The 16,235-nt window shown below is 41.3% G+C and overlaps 2 protein-coding genes across 9 annotated transcripts in view; both read left to right on the forward strand.

Moving 5' to 3' along the window:
* Window positions 1-11,856, forward strand: part of tiam1a (TIAM Rac1 associated GEF 1a) — a 50,004-nt gene extending 38,148 nt beyond the window's left edge. For all 5 annotated transcript variants that reach the window (XM_005746601.1, XM_005746605.1, XM_005746602.1 and 2 more), the window contains exons 18-29: window positions 4,644-4,868; window positions 5,146-5,214; window positions 5,326-5,451; window positions 5,723-5,831; window positions 5,962-6,141; window positions 6,295-6,413; window positions 6,517-6,625; window positions 8,278-8,336; window positions 8,670-8,766; window positions 9,600-9,687; window positions 10,124-10,296; window positions 10,544-11,856. In XM_005746601.1, the coding sequence (XP_005746658.1) occupies window positions 4,644-4,868; window positions 5,146-5,214; window positions 5,326-5,451; window positions 5,723-5,831; window positions 5,962-6,141; window positions 6,295-6,413; window positions 6,517-6,625; window positions 8,278-8,336; window positions 8,670-8,766; window positions 9,600-9,687; window positions 10,124-10,296; window positions 10,544-11,175 (1,986 nt within the window). In that variant the 3' untranslated portion in view covers window positions 11,176-11,856. The remainder of the gene's footprint in view (window positions 1-4,643; window positions 4,869-5,145; window positions 5,215-5,325; window positions 5,452-5,722; window positions 5,832-5,961; window positions 6,142-6,294; window positions 6,414-6,516; window positions 6,626-8,277; window positions 8,337-8,669; window positions 8,767-9,599; window positions 9,688-10,123; window positions 10,297-10,543) is intronic.
* Window positions 11,857-14,237: 2,381 nt separating this feature from the next.
* grik1a (glutamate receptor, ionotropic, kainate 1a) overlaps window positions 14,238-16,235 on the forward strand; it is a 35,469-nt gene continuing 33,471 nt past the window's right edge. For all 4 annotated transcript variants that reach the window (XM_005746606.1, XM_005746608.1, XM_005746607.1 and 1 more), the window contains exon 1: window positions 14,238-14,638. In XM_005746606.1, the coding sequence (XP_005746663.1) occupies window positions 14,512-14,638 (127 nt within the window). In that variant the 5' untranslated portion in view covers window positions 14,238-14,511. The remainder of the gene's footprint in view (window positions 14,639-16,235) is intronic.

Raw genomic sequence — 16,235 nt, forward strand, 5'->3', positions numbered from 1 at the left:
CTTTCCTTTCCTTTCCTTTCCTTTCCTTTCCTTTCCTTTCCTTTCCTTTCCTTTCCTTTCCTTTCCTTTCCTTTCCTTTCCTTTCCTTTCCTTTCTCCTCCCTCCCTCCCTCCTTCCTGTCCATGCTCAAATATTGACAAGTAAATGCTTGTTCTTTTAGACAAACACTGTGCAAGGAGGCATTGGAGGCACGTCCGTAAGAATTGCTAGACATTTCCATTTACTTATACGTGTGTGTGTTTATTGCATGTCAAAATTCACTGCATAGCTGTGAAATGATGTGTGTGCTGTGCTTCTGTGTGCCAAGTGTGTGGATATGAGCAATCTCTGGTTATTCTGGCTCTCGCTCAGCATGGTTTCAGCTGATGGGTGTTAGAGCAGGTTTGTGCTTGCCTCCATGCTCCTCTGTCATACTAGACTTTCCTCCCTGTCTGTTCCGAGTCAAGGATATAGTACATTTAGTCACTGTGCTAATAAAGACTGCATGTGCTGAACTTGGAGAAAAGCTGCTACTCTCTTTCTCCACTCCAACTGTTGTTTTTATAAAAAGGATTAAAGTTTATCGTTTATGTGGAATATACTTATTTTTTGCCATTTTCAATGTTCAGAAAGAACTTATTCTGATCTGTGTGACATAGTTTCTGGAAATGGCAAGAACTGGTTTGACTGTGGGATGCATAGTTGATGCATTAGGGCACAAACATTTTCTGAGTTGGTTCCCACGTGTTCTTTTTGTCGGTATTCTAGAAATAATTGCGTTAACCGCGGTATTTCTTAAAACCCATTTCCAAACGGAGCGCAAGTTCAAATACAAGCATGTAGTGACATAAGTCTTTCTCAGCAGTGATGAGTGAGAGAGAGAGAAAGAGAGAGAGAGAGAAGGCAGATGCCTGTTGGAGTGTTTGGCTCCCACCACCCACTGCCTCTTCAACACCCATTCTTTCCTCCCTCCTTTCTCCTCCCATCTCTTCTTACATCTCTCATGAGGGTGTGAGGTTTGATCTTGTTATTTAATGTTTTGTTCTACGCCGCCTGCCACCGCTCCTCTCAAACACCTGGACAGAAAAGTGGAAGAGGCAACGAGGACAGATACGAGGCAAAGAAGAGAGTGGAGACTGGCGCTCAGGGCAGCATGCAGAGACAGCCGGTGGATTGAAAAAATAGAAAGTGATTGGATAGACGCTGTAGGATAAGGTGACATGGGAGTGCTGTTGTTCATTGCAATCTGTTCTGTTCAGTCTGCCTAATGACCCATTTGTTCAGCTGCCACAGTAATGATTTTACCAGCTGCAGTGTTTTGCAGAGCAGGGTGAGTGTTGAATAGCAGGCATCTCCTTTAGCACTTCTGATCAGTTTAGCTGGACAAGTTCGGCAACTCTACATTCTGCACAGGGCAGAAAAACACAGCCTTCCCGGGGCAGAGGAAGAGTGGAAGCACTCTGGAATTGAAAAGCAGGACAGGAAATGAAAACCTGATTTCTCGTCGAAACTTCACCTGCCGGGATGTCCGCTTTTAGGAGAAGAAGAAATTCTAAGCCACCGACCGAATCCATCTATGACATGTTACAGCTGGTGAGCTGTGTGTGTGTGTGTGTGTGTGTGTGTGTGTGTGTGTGTGTGTGTGTGTGTGTGTGTGTGTGTGTGGTGGCTTGTGTGTGTGGTGGCGTGTGTGTGTGTGTGGTGGCGTGTGTGTATGTGTGGTGGCGTGTGTGTGTGGTGGATGCAATCCCACAAAGGTTAGTGATAATGTCATGGTATTGTACCAGCAATGCTAAGCTTATGCTTAGTGCAATCCCTAGTTGTACAACCCTTTTTAATATTTTATGTAATATTTGTATCTTATGAGACATTTTGAGTGTATGAGCTACCCTTTTTTTTAGACATTATTATTTTTTACTATATCGTGTTTATATCTCAGTGGCATGGGGAGTAAAATGGCATCGATTCTGGACGAGCTAATAACTGTTATACTGCACATTAGAATCTGCGATCGAAGCTTGCACTTGTTTGTTTTGGGGTTTAAATAAACCCCAGATAAATAGTCATTGAATCCTATTAGTTATGCTCTTCACAATTTTCTCTATGCCACTTAGATTGCCAGTGTGAAAGTTAGTTATTAGTCATGGTGCGGCATCATGTTGCCATTCTTCTTCTCCTTCCTCGTTCCCCATCTCTTGTCATCTGTCTCTGCCACTGCCCCATCTGCCAATCGGCAGTCAAGGGCGAGACCTCGCTTTTAGGGCCAAAAATGGCAGTGTCATTGCTCGGCTTGTTGTGTTTAGAAACACGAAGGAATTCTCACTGCACAGATCGCAGCACATTCATCCTTGCATGCTTTTCCGGTCCTTAGTATTCTGTTTTCGGTGAACAAGATTTAATGTCTGATAAAACTAGTTCTCGGCGATGTGTAAGGTCAGTTTGGGGAGTTTAAAGGGTCTTTATTGTGGATATGTTTTTTTAATGCGGTTATTACCTTTGTAAGCAATGTAAATTATTTGGATGCTACACAAAATTCAGTTACCTGTGTCATTTTACTTGTATTCAGACTTTTAGTTCATTTTGTGGTAAGTGTTTATTATTGTGACTGTAGTTAGTTAGTGATAGGAGGACTGTCGATAATCTCTTTGTTTGCCCAATTCTGCTGTGCAAACAAGTGTGTGTGTGTGTGTGTGTGTGTGTGTGTATAGCAAACTTGCAAAACTGGTTTGAATACCACAATGGAAAATTATGTTTGTCATTGCTGCAGTCCAGCAGGAGACAAGGCATTGAATCAGTAAAGACAAGCCACTTCCCCAGCTGACCAGTTTATGTAAATCAGCTATCAGCAGCACACAGTGAGGTGTACTGCCATATCAGAGATTACAATAAGTAAACACTTTCACTGAACCCATAAAAATGATTGTTTTGTAACATATGTTCTCAAAAGCGCTTCCGTGAGTAACACTGGTGGCATCCCGTTTAAGTAAATGGCGACTGAAATAGGATCAAACCCGCTTTGTGCTGCCTACAGATAATACAGATTTAAACTTGCATCATCAATCAGCTTGACACGACTCAGTTTGTAGTTTTACTTTGTGATGGTTTTAGTGTCTTTGTTTGTCCCTTAGAGTTTAAATTACCTGTAGTTTTCTTCTCGATTACATTCTTTTGCCTTTCTTTAAAGGTTGCTTTATAAATGATTAACATGTACACTGGAAATAAACAATAAAGGTTCAGTGTCATCTCTGGACAGGAGGACTGGTAATTAATGAGATTTTTAGAGTTGAGCTCCCTTATAGTTGGTGTTAGTAAGAGACTCTATAATACGCACATGTACATCTATTTTTTTCTAGATTTCTCAGAAGAACTCAGTCCTTGTGACAGCCTGCCTGGGCTTGCAAAGAAAACTATTGAACTCTGGGTTTGAATTCAGAGACACCTCTTTACCTACAGGAAGTCTGTTGTAGAAAGTATTGGCAGATGCTGGAAAGACTCATAACCATTGGTGCAGCAGGGAGACATGCTGCTGTATTACTTGTAGAACATTTGATTTTTTTTTAAAACACACTCAGCCTGTTGGTTTGGATGCTGCTGCTTTTTCACTTTGTCCATTTTTCAATATGCAGCGCTCTGTTGTGTTCATGTTCACTCCTAGAGGCTAATAAAGAAGCATTTTGATGTAAGCCTATAATATATAATATATTCTTCTCAGTGTTTGGTTCCAGTGTGTAATGTTATGGATGATGTGTGACATGTGTTTCTGGTCATTACTGAACAAGTTCTAAGAGTAATATCAGAGAATGCTGGTTTTATAGTTGCAGAAAAGGAGCAGGAGGCGACAAGTCCCTTATTAGGTCTGCTAACAATCTGAATCTAGCAGGTTTCTTCATGTTTGGTATGTCTGTGAAGGTTCTCAGTCATCCAGGCCATTGTAGTCTAAGGAGCTTGGAAAGAAAAGCTTCTGGACTTCTTTAAGTTGCTTGAAGACGTTTCACCTCTCATCCAAGAAGCTTCTTCAGTTCTAGGGCCAAATGGTAGAGAGTCCCAGTTTTAAACCCTGTGGGAGTATCCCCCCAAGAGGGACAATGGACCCCCCTAATGATCCTCTACCTAATCGCACGAGCCAAGGTGTCAAAATGGGTGTGGGTCACAATCAGCCAAGGTTTCGGGTGGGCTCATTGTGAAACCTAACCACACCCTATCATTTCCTGAGGTCAGATGGCCCAGGATGTGAGTGGGCGTTAAGGCGTCTGGGAAGGGAACTGAGAAATGGATGGCAGACAGTTCGTGTCGCAAGCCACCGCCTCTGTTCAAAGATGGTCGTTCACAGAGGACATAGATGGCTTCTTTCTCTTCCTCAAAAGAGGACCCTCATTTGACCCTAGAACTGAAGAAGCTTCTCGGATGAGAGGTGAGGCGTCTTCAAGCAATTTTAAAAAGTCCAGACTCTTTTCTTTCCAAGCTCCTTAGACTTCATGTTTGGTGTCTTTGATACATAGCAGACTGTAGGAATGCGTTTAATGTCTTGTTAATGATGAATGCGTACGTCTCAAAATAAACCTACATATTATAGTCATTTAGTTATTTTATTAATTTTTGTGAGTGGTTTTTAAAGCGGTCCCTTAAAAATTCTGCATGCTCTGCTTCCTTTTCTTTCTGAGCAGAGCACAGAGCAGGTCACTGTTTTCTGCCGCGGCCTTCATGACATCAATCCCCCCGAGTGCCCGATGTCGTCGTCCTCCTCATCGTCTTCGTCATCCCTTTCTCCGAGCCCTGTGTCGGTCTTACCACCCACAGCAGCCGCGGCCACACAGAAACAGCTCTCCCACGCTGACAAACTGCGCAAGGTCATCAATGAATTGGTGGAGACGGAGAAGACTTATGTCAAAGTGAGTACAGGGTCTCTGAAGTGTTCTTTGAGCGTGCCGCAAGAATGCAGCTACGGTCTCAGACTCACAAATGTTTTGCCAAGCGTGTTCCTGTGTCATCGTCGCTGAAATGCTTTTGTGTCAGTGTGAGTTATGTTGAAACCCGCAAGCTGTTGACTTCTATCCATTCTTTAAAATCTTTGCAAATGATTCATTAAATAGCCTTCAAATCAACAGACACAAGACATTCCTCCTCGAGCATCTGATGACAGGCTGATCTTGTTTATATCTCATTCAGGATCTGAACTGCCTAATAGAGCGCTACTTGAAACCTTTGCAGGAAAAGAGCTTCCTGACTCAGGATGAGGTACTCTTCACTTGATATTTATTATCCAAGAATTGAAATAAACTGCTTAGATACCATAACCTATACACGATTTTTGCTCGAAAGCAGTGCTGACAGTGATGTGTGTTGCAGCTGGACGTTTTGTTTGGTAACCTCGGAGAGATGGTGGAATTCCAGGTGGAGTTCCTACGCACGCTGGAAGATGGAATCAGGCTGATGCCAGACCAGGAGAGGCTGGAAAGGGTGGAGCAATTTAAGGTGAATGAATGTTGATTTTAGACCCAACTGCTTCATTTGGCTTCAAATCCTCTAATTATTTTGTCTCATTTAGGGAACACTCCCCCTTGGTACTGCTGTTTGTATAACGCATAATAAAGAGCTTATGTTAGTCAAACAAAAAAAAAAAGTTGAGACTCTTTCTTATTTAGCAGCTTCTCAAAATTGGAATTTCCACATAATGTGCGTTGCCATCATTTAAACGCGATCATATAATCTTATGATTGTATGTTATGCTCGTCTGTTTTTGCAGAAGGTGCTGTTCTCGTTGGGTGGGTCATTCCTGTATTATGCTGATCGCTTTAAGATTTACAGCGCCTTCTGCGCCAGTCACACCAAAGTCCCAAAGGTCCTCGCTAAAGGTAAAAACATTAACAGATTCTTGCCTCATGCCAAGCATGCAGTCACCCCTTACTATTTTTAAAAGCAAGTCTTTGCGTTACCTTGTGCCTTACACAAAATAAATCGGTGTTTAAATTTCCGCTCCTCCAGCAAAGACCGATCCAGAATTCAAGGCCTTCCTGGCTGAGAAAAATCCCAGACAGCAACATTCATCCACTCTCGAGTCTTACCTGATCAAACCAATCCAAAGAGTGCTGAAGTATCCACTTCTGCTAAGGGAGCTCTATTCTCTCACTGACCCGGACAGTGAGGAACACTACCACCTGGATGGTAAGTATCCTTTTTTTCATTGAGCATTTAAAACTGTGGTGAAATGGTGCATCATCATCTACTCGCCTGCTACATAGAACTTTGTATATTCAGGATATGGTGTTGGTGAATCAATGATTTGGGGTTTTAACTATAAATATTTGCCCCATGTAGTTGCAATTAAGGCCATGAACAAAGTTGCAAGTCACATCAATGAGATGCAAAAGCTTCATGAGGAGTACGGCGCTGTTTTTGACCAGCTGATCAACGAGCAGACTGCTGATAAAAAAGAGGTAGAACACATTAATATATCAGCCTTAAGCCCAGTGAATGATCCTGTGACTTATTTGCTTTTTTTGTTAATAATGTTTTGTTTTTTTACTTTATGCATCACAGGTGGCTGACCTCTCGATGGGGGATCTTTTACTACATTCTACAGTGGCATGGATAAACCCTCAAACCTCTTTGGCCAAGAGCAAAAAGGACCCAGATTTAGCTGCTTTTGGTACGGTTTTATGTAGATTTTACCACCTGAAATTCAGGCTGCCAGGAATACCTCCTTACATAACACAGAGATATACCTACAATATAACAGAGTCTCCATAAAGTGGGGATTTGTTGTACTGATGTTTAATGTGATTACAAACCTAAGCTGATCAACTGTCTACATTTTGAGTTATCATAGGTTTCATTTTCAGCCTCAGCTCTTCTTTATGAATAATAAAAAAAGGTCAATATACAGCTTGTGTCGTTATGCACAGGATAGATTAAAAACCTGTGTAGACCAAGCATCGCTAATTCTAGTGCACTCTGCCATAGATGCAGCTGAAGCTGGAAGTTTGCATAATGGACATGAATGTCATTATTATATTCTATTTTTCATAATTTTAACAGGGGTTTTTTTTCATGGGGCAGAATGATTGTAGAACAAGCACAATTAATAGAAATCAACACCCACATGAGGGACTGCAGGCGAAAAATTGCTGTCACATTTACATAATGGATCCAAGTACTAATGCTAAGTAATGTGCCGTCCTGTTTTAAATTGAAATGACGTAAACTTAGATTATTAATTCAGTGGTGCTGAAAGCTACTTAACTTTACTTAATGTCCTTGTTCTTAACTCCCCTTTAGTCCTCACAGTTCACAGCTAGTAGCTTCTCTATCGCAACCCTCAAAGAGTTAATTTGACAACTCTCATTGGCTCAATTGGCACACAGTGCAACGGGAAAGTCTCAGAAACTCAGTGTAGATATGACTGAAGATTAACACAACTCAAGAATATCTCTCGGAATAATCTACAACCCTCAGCGCAGAAGAACTTGGTTCTGATGGTCAGGATCCGTAAGAGGAACCTGAGTTTGCAGCTAACTGCACTGAACCCAGTATAAATTTGAGGTCAGATGAGATAAAGAGACTGGAGGTATGTTGGAGAGATAAAGGTGATGCATTCAACTCAATGAACACCTGCAGTGATGGATGAACGGGGCTAGGATAAACATTTTAGAACGGTCTCCACAAATGATGGCAAATATGTGGTCTGTCTGTGAAAGTTGGGTATTTCCCAGGAAACTATTTATGCTGCCAAAACAAGTTGTTTCAAATATGTGACCAAGCAGAAGCTGTCACGTATGTAATAAACCACAACTTTTGCACCTTTTTTATGTCAAAGATGTAAAAATATCATCCCAGAAAATAAACCAGTGTTGCCATGACATTCTTGTTCATCATGAACATTTCTAAACTTATCAGAGGAGCTGCATGCAGTTACATTTTTATGAAAGAGCACTTGCTCTGCATTTATGAATACTTTACTGTTTCGTGTGAGGCTTTACTGTCAGGCTTTGGTACTGCTCGGTGCTATTTCAGTTAATGGGCAAATGGAGCCAGTCATGCAAACTGGGATCTTTACATTGTTTTTCACTTTTTGGGTGAAGTGATTATTAATGGTGTGATATGCAGTTCTCACACACCTACTCAGAAGTGCCTGGGATGTGTTTTAAAATGCACTCAGCTGAGACACTTTTGACAATAAATATTACATCTGCTTATTATATGTGCTTTCTTGGGCAAGGCGACAGTGAGTAGAAGTTGCAGACCCTGTTAATCAATTCTCTCACTTCTTTTCTCCCCCTCTCTCTCTCTGCCCGCATGCAGTGTTCAAAACAGCAGTTGTATTTGTCTACAAGGACTGCTCTAAGCACAGGAAAAAAATTGTAAGTACCTTTTTTGGACTTTTAATTTTAATTGCATTTTAAGACACAGTGATGGAGGGTGTACATCCTCTGAAGTGCTTTTAACGTGTTCTCTTTTTACATTGCATGGGGGACAGAAATAATTAGGCTAATGTTTCATGGTTGTGTGAGGGCAGTTATTGGCAGCTGCAGTAACTGCGTGTGTGCACGCTCCCCATAGTATAGTATAGTACGGTAGATACTTGTGTCTGTTCAATGAACCCTCTCTCTTCCTGCACTCTGATGCTCTCTGCTGTCATGTTGATGCACTGCAGCGGTTATGCATTAAATCTCTGACCAGTCTCTATCTTTCAGGGTGCATCTCATCGCGGGTCTGGGGGCGATGAAAAAGATCCCATCCGCTTCCGTCACATGATTGCAACCGATTCTCTGCAAGTCCGAACCCTCCCAAGTGAGTATATTTAAATATACTAACATGCAGCAATTTTTAATATTTTCCCGTAGGTACTGTTAGCATTTTGAGGACTGATTTGGAGTTTTACATAAACATGAATGGACTAATTACACCAGAAACACATGGATTTAGTTATAGCATATCTTCAAATAGAAGACCTGTGCAATAAAAATGTATTATTTGACCATTAGTCTATAATGTATGAATGTGTTGGACAACAACATATCAACATTTTTTTTATTATTATTTTTTTTAGGAAGAGTAGTGATACGCTCAAAATTTACATTAATAAAAGTGTTTTCATGAAGAAACGAGAAAAAATCATGAAAGGATTTTGGATTTTCTATGTGTTAGAGGCTATGACTTGTTTAATGCATTAATTAGCCTAACCTTAAAGTGCCTAAAGCCATAACCAGACTATCCAAGGCAAAATTGCTCTTTTTTTAGTTTTTATGCCAAAATCATTGAAAAGATCATTTGCATGTTACCCTGTTCCCCAAAATAACCGCGGTTATAAATCAGCATTTTGTGACAGACGCTTAAGATGCTTTGGAGGCCTGTCAGTGATGCTGCTTTCCTCTCCTGCAGAAAATAAATAACCTTTTGTAGACACAACAGATAAATACTCATTAGTAGATCTGCATGCCTTCTTTCTCACATCTTCTCTGTGTCCTAAGTGAACTTTAAATCACCCTCCGGCGATTCAGCCCAAACAAGGCTGTTTATCTGCCTAATGGCCTGTTGTTAAGGGAAAAGAAATTGATGATGGAAATTAACTGAATACTTCTGCAAATGTATTTCACATCTTTTCTCTTCTGGGCCTTTCTCAGACTCAGAGGCCACGGCGGACTGTGAAATTGTCCACACGAGGTCTGAATCTGAAGGAAGACCAGAGAGAAGCTTCCAGTTGTGCTTCAGGTAAAACTGCACATACAGATTCAAAACGTATGAACATGAATAATAAGGTTATTTGTATAGCACTTTAAAAAAACATTTTTTTAAATTAAATGTACATATTTATACATGTTTCACAAAGTCATGGTCATTTTTTCCTGCATACACACAAAAGGCCACAGATAATTGGCAAAAGATTGAAGAAAAGAGAACCTATAGAAATTATTTTTAGTAGTCTTTCAAATCTAGGCACTGATTCAGCTGACCTGATAGGCTGAGGAAGAGCGTTCCAAAGTTTAGGCGCTCTGGTTTTAAAATAAGAGCATGAAACAGTTAGCAGACCCCCAGCAGTTACAAAAATGAAGATTTGGGGGGGGGGAGTTAGAACCCCATCAAACTGAAGCTACCTCTCTCTTACAATATTTTCATGGTCTTTCATGTTTTCTTGTCTGATCTGCAGTTCGCCAGAGAGTAAGAAGGACTTCCTGAAAGCAGTTCACTCCATCCTTAGGGAGAAGCAACGACGGCAGCTGCTTAAGACAGAGTGTCTTCCCCCCAGCCAGCAGTATGTCCCATTTGGAGGCAAGCGTCTTTCTGCCCTTAAAGGGGTGCGGCCCACCATGAACAGAGCAGGTGACAGAGTTTGAATATGTGTTCTGTTTCAATAGCAATGCAGACAAACATGCTTAGGCAGTAACAGATCGATTATAATTCTGTATATTACTTTTTATTATAAATGCATCATATGTTGGCATTAATTAGGAAAGACATGAAAAGTCTAATTTGATGTTTATTTCAGTTAACTAAAATCTTCTCAGTTTAGTTTGGGTTGAGAGTAATGACCTTGACTGGTGACGCCTTCCTGTCTTTCTCTGTTTAGCCTCAGCTCCATCTCGAACGCTAGCTCGCAGGCGGTTGGTGAGGAACCGCATCACCATCGATACCGACTTGGTTTTCCACGGAGACAACAACAACAGCACTCATGAAGACCCCTCGTCTCGTTCTTCCCGCCCTTGCTCCAAATCCGACTTGTCTGATCAACTTCAGCCTTGCAAACCTCAGGGAGAGGACACGGATCGCTGGGTGGAAGAGCAGTTCAACCTGGGCTGCTATGAAAATCAGTGTGAGGGCACCGATGTCGGGCAGGTGAAGGAGACGGACATTTTGAGCGACGACGACGAGTACTGCACGTCTGTCCGAGCCATGTCGACGAAACTGGACAACCTGGAGGAGCAGATGAAAGGACTGAACCTACAGGGCAAAGACATCAACCTGAATGGAGGAGCAGAGTGTGAGATCACGCAGGAGGAGGACGCTGATCGAACAAAGCATGGGGATGACTCCAGCTTGGTAGACTCCATTACTTCCTGCGGTGCTTCTCTCCCGAGCAGTGCAACCTCAACTTTAAAGGTTGCTTCCTTGAAGCAGTGTGCTGTGGAGGGGGCCACAAACCAGGACCACGATGTCATCTGGGTGCGGCGGGACGACTTTACCAACAGTGACGTCTTCTGATAGATGATGAAGATTATGTAGGATAATGTAGGAGTCAAAGAAAAGGTGTGAGGACAGATAAAAGCTTTAAAAGTGTAGAATTTGGGGAACCTCAACAAATCCTGCCTGTATCTCTGCACAACCCTCTCCTTCCACCTCACCCACATCCTCCCGTGTTCTGACAATCCTGAAGTACTGAAGCACCCAGAGGGGGGGAAAAAGTAACAAGGAAGTGCAGGTAAACATATGAGGAACACAGCACTGGATGTGCACGCGAGTCAATGAGCAAGCGTGTCTTCATGTGGATAAACAAACAGTAAGTGCATGTGTGCACAGACACAGAAAGTAAAGGCAGCTACTGCACCACGCACACATTTTACAGAGGAGACATCACCACTGAACTGTGACCTTCAGGCCAAAAAGTCTATTTTTAAACACAGGAATGTGGGTGTTTATATTTTTCTGACGTTTGTATTCGAACACTCAAGGGCTGTGTGTTACTTTTTTTTCCGTTTTTTTTCTTCAGGGGCTTTTGGCTTAACGACTGCTGCATAAAGGACGGTGACATCTAACTAGCTTTATTGTGCTTTGTAAAAAAAAAAAATTTAACTTAATATCAGCTACACAACAGTGTATAATCAGGAGAAGAATAGAGTGCTGTTGACTTGTATAGCTGTATAAAAATATCACTGTCTCCTCTCATATCCTTACCTTGTTCTTTATTTAATTACTGCCTTCAAAAAAATACTGTAATTTTTCAATGTTTACATCACATACAGATGCCCAGTGTTACAAACTACCTTTTGTGTGTTTGCTGCCAGAAACAAGCTTCTATTTTTCCCTTTGTGTGAATGATGAGTCTTTAATTGTGTTTCTCAAATAAAATGTCTTTTTATTTTGGTAACTAATTGATTTCATCAAGTCCATTATTTTTCTGGACTCTTCTTTTTTTGCCACTGAGGCCATGTCGTCGTCATGTCTGTGATAAATACCAGAGTAATTTCTATAGTCCTGTTTACTTGAATTGTCTCTTGTGTTTGAAAGGACCGTGTTAGTGACTGTACTATAATTTAAAAGGGGGGGGGGCAGTCATGCAGTTGACCAGCTTCACTCAAATACAGGACTGGGCGATTCACCTCCCGTCAGGGGTCACAAATTGAATACTGATCAAATCCATTCTGCTCAGTATTAATCAATAGTTCCAGCTTCTCATGTGGCCCCTTGAGGAAAATTATTTGCCCACAACTGCTCTAATGGATTCAGACGTCATCCTCAGCTTTCATCTGTTGCGTTGACTTTTGTCGTGTGGCATTTTCTATGTATATTTCCACTTCTGCGTTACTACTCCTGTCCACCAGGCTGTGCTGTTTCACTTTGTCGTCACAACAACAACAACCTGCTGATTGCTGTGCTCAACATAGTCATGCGCACCTTAATGGATGTTTCGAACAAGCACTTAATACCCAACTGTTTGTGTGTGTGTGTCGGGGGGATGTGTAAGCAGCTACGTTTCAGAATGAAGGGAACATGGATGGAAATGATATACTCTCTTCTTAATTCTGTCTTTTTAATGATGAAGCTGGTTTCTTAGATTTTAGCCAGCTGGCTCAGAATGGTCAGTACGGTCTTGAGACTGAGGTACAATCACTTGTCCTTGGAAGCAAATGATTCCCTTTGACCCCCGACCCCATCCCTTTTGTACGTTTAAAACTGTGGAGCATTTTTGATTTTTTTTTTTAATGTAAAAATAAATCTTTTTCTAAATGTAGTTTGGTGTGAATGTTCCATTTCTTCATTGTCAAAGCAACTCATTTTCTGCAGCCAACAACCACAATTTATTGTCGCATTATCTGTCGTAATTAATTTTCCCCACAAAGAAGCTGTACACACCAATTCTGTTTAAAATGCATCCTTGTTGTGGATACAAGGATACATTTACCCGTGCTTCTGCTGGAGTGTCAGGTATTCTACATGTGTGGCACAGAAAAAAACTTTACAAGGAGACGACTCTGCTCGGTATTCATATCAGACGAGGTCCCCCCCCCCTTTTTTTTTTTTTTTTTTTTTTTGTGTCCAGGACCATTGCCCGAGACCTATTCCTGGAGACGCAGGCTGGTCATTTTCCGAGTTAATTAAGTTTGTCTATAGGCTGTTTGTCGGGGCTTCAGACTGAGCTGGCTGGTTGTCTTAGATCACTTGGCTCCCAGATTTTAAAGAGCTCGCAAACATCCTGATAAACAAATGTCATTTCTGATGTGATGGGTTTTTGCTTGAGACTTGCAAGATTGTGAGATGCCAGGTTGTTGGTGTCTTTGGCCGTTTTTAAATGTCACAATATTAAGCAGTAGCCCAGAGTTGGCAAACCCCATGGAGCTTTCAGTCAAGTAGTGGACAGATAAGTTTCCTCCACAAGGTAATAAAAATAATTCTCCACCGGAAGTCATTATGATTGAGCCAATTCTCTTTCAGGGATGTTAAAACGCATTACACAACAATTCGTTATTTTTTGCTGCCTTGTGAGAGTCATGGGACTGAATGGGAAGGCATCCAGTGATCCAATCAGATACAAACCTCGTTTTTGCCTGAAGTGAGAGATAATCTGGCCTCTGCCCTGTAACCTGAAGATTATTCTCCTCTCATCAGGACCGGTGGGGAGAACCGCTGCCAATCCATCTGCCATGCTCCTTAATCCAAAGCGACTGCAGCCAAACTAGCAAAAACGAGCTGAATCAGACCGCGAGTACCTTCAGAGTAAAAGCTCTGAAAGTTTGACAAAATTAATTCTGATTACCATTAGGGGAAAAAAAACATGATTCAGTGTGATTCCAAATAGTTGATTGAAATACGGTAATAAATGTCAAAATCTTTATTCGAACGTTCATAACTATCGTCTACACACTTTGGGTCAATGCAGATTTTTAAAACAAGCAAAAAGAAAGAAAGAAAGAAAGAAACTCCATCCATTGCCTACTACGTATTTTTGCAAAACCTCCACGATGAGGCAGGTTTGAGTTCTATTCTGAAAATGCTCACCGGAAGCTAATTGAATTTAAGCTCACTTGGCCCGACTCGTGCGCCCTCACTCCCCTCTGGCATCTGCATCCTCGGAGGCGCACGGACTCTCGTGGACGCGTTTGCTGTAGCCCACCGCAGCCAGCTATGTTAAGAAGACGTGACTTGGTTTGACTTTGCATGTGAAAGTTGGACACGTGGAAATTGTTGTCGTCGTCTTTGGTTTCTTCTGCGCGATGGAGTGATGCAGAGTGGGATCATCAAATTGGGAATAAAACTTGGGTTGCGCGCTGGCATGGCGCGTCAGGTTTGCCCGGGCTCGTTTAGAAGCTGCTTCTGTCTGTCATGGTCTCGACATTTGCCGTGACTTCGAGAACGAGAGGGAGAATAATGGAAGAAAGAAAGAGACTTTTTGGCTATTTTCTTTTCGCGGCTCAGCTCTTTCTGAGCTCCACGCAAGTCCTCAGAATCGGTAAGCGCAACAGTTTACGCACGGTGCTGATGTCGTTTCCCTGCGTTTGTAAATTGACTGAAAAGTCAGAACGAAAGTCTAGCGTTTGTGTGATCTGTTTCATTTTCCCTTTGAGATTTAAGAACACTCTGGGTCTGCGATGGCCGTTTTGCATCCGAATTTTCAGCCTTTATACACATCGAAAGTGATTGTGCTATTATCATTAATGATTGGGATTAAGCTTCACTGAGGGTCAATACAAAGGAAACGATTACCACAGCTTCAAAAAAAAAATACTTTGACAACTTTACTCGCGTATTTAAGGAGATCGATTTGCCACAGATTCAGTGTTTTGCATTTTCATTACTATATAAACAGCAATGTGAGAAAGATGGTTTACATAGAAATCAATACAAGATAAATATCCCCTCTGACTAAAATAAAATTAATTTAAACTCACACCTCTGTTTAATTCATCATCTTCACTAGACACCAACTTGCTGGTAAATGTAATTATATAGAAAGTCTTGAAATGCTGCGGATCAATGTGTTTTTAATTACAAATGCTGCAGTTCTAACAGAAACAAGCTCGTGAACAGTTGTTTCACCAACAGTGGGTTTGCACGAGGTTTCACACAAACACGTAAAAGTAATAGATTATTGATTCTTCTCTGGATGTTGTCATGGCTTCACACACTCTTGTTGGAGACATTTTCATTCAAAATATGCCCGCCAGTTATTCTCAATCCTGCTGTCATCAGCTTAGTAGAGGTGAGGAGTCAGAAGGCTACACCTAGATTTGATTAGATAGGAGGAGCTTGGTGAGCACTGAGGGCTGTGTTCATTATCCAAGCATATCACTTTCAGGCTTTGAGTCAGGCCAGACTCGAATATGTGGATCTAATTGACTGAATACATTTAGGATTGCTGTCACTGCCACCCATTTGAATCTTTGGGTTTAGCAATAGGCTAAAGGAGTTATTTTATTTTATATTTTATGCATCTAAAGAATAAATATTAAAGTTCCATGGTGTTCAGCCACTCTTCATTTAGTCATATTTTGCTGGGGAAATGGAAACTAGATGCAGTGATTAATTGAATTATCTGCAAATATACCTGAAAATACAGTACTTGAGAAGTCTGTGCTATTATAATGAGCTTGAAAGTCTAATTTTTGGTGTGAAAACCTTTATGCTTGAAATTCTTTTGTAATTTCTGTTAGTAGTCTTGAGAAATAGTTCTTTGGGCTTCTTGAGAAGTATTTTTTACCCAGATATGTTTTTTTTACTGCATTGGCAGTGTGTTTAGTATCATCATCATACTGGGAAAAAAAATCATTGGCTTCCTCCATGTGATGGTACTTTCCTGTGTTCATAATTCCATCAATTTTGACAAAATCTCCAACACCACTGGATGAAATGCAGCACCAAACCAGACAGTGCCTCCACAGTTTCTATGGACTGTTTTCCTTCTTTAAGAGAGACTTCTTGACAGCCACCCTTCCACTGAGATCATTTCCGATGAAGTTTTGTTGATCAGCTGAAGGGTCAGATGCATCTCTCAAGAACCAGGAAACGGGCAGGGAAAATCATCACAGACCCCTCACACCCTGGACACA

The sequence above is a fragment of the Pundamilia nyererei genome, unplaced genomic scaffold (genome assembly GCF_000239375.1).
Source record: "Pundamilia nyererei isolate P.nyererei 1_Seehausen unplaced genomic scaffold, PunNye1.0 scaffold00180, whole genome shotgun sequence".
NCBI classification, from domain to species: Eukaryota; Metazoa; Chordata; class Actinopteri; order Cichliformes; family Cichlidae; genus Pundamilia; species Pundamilia nyererei.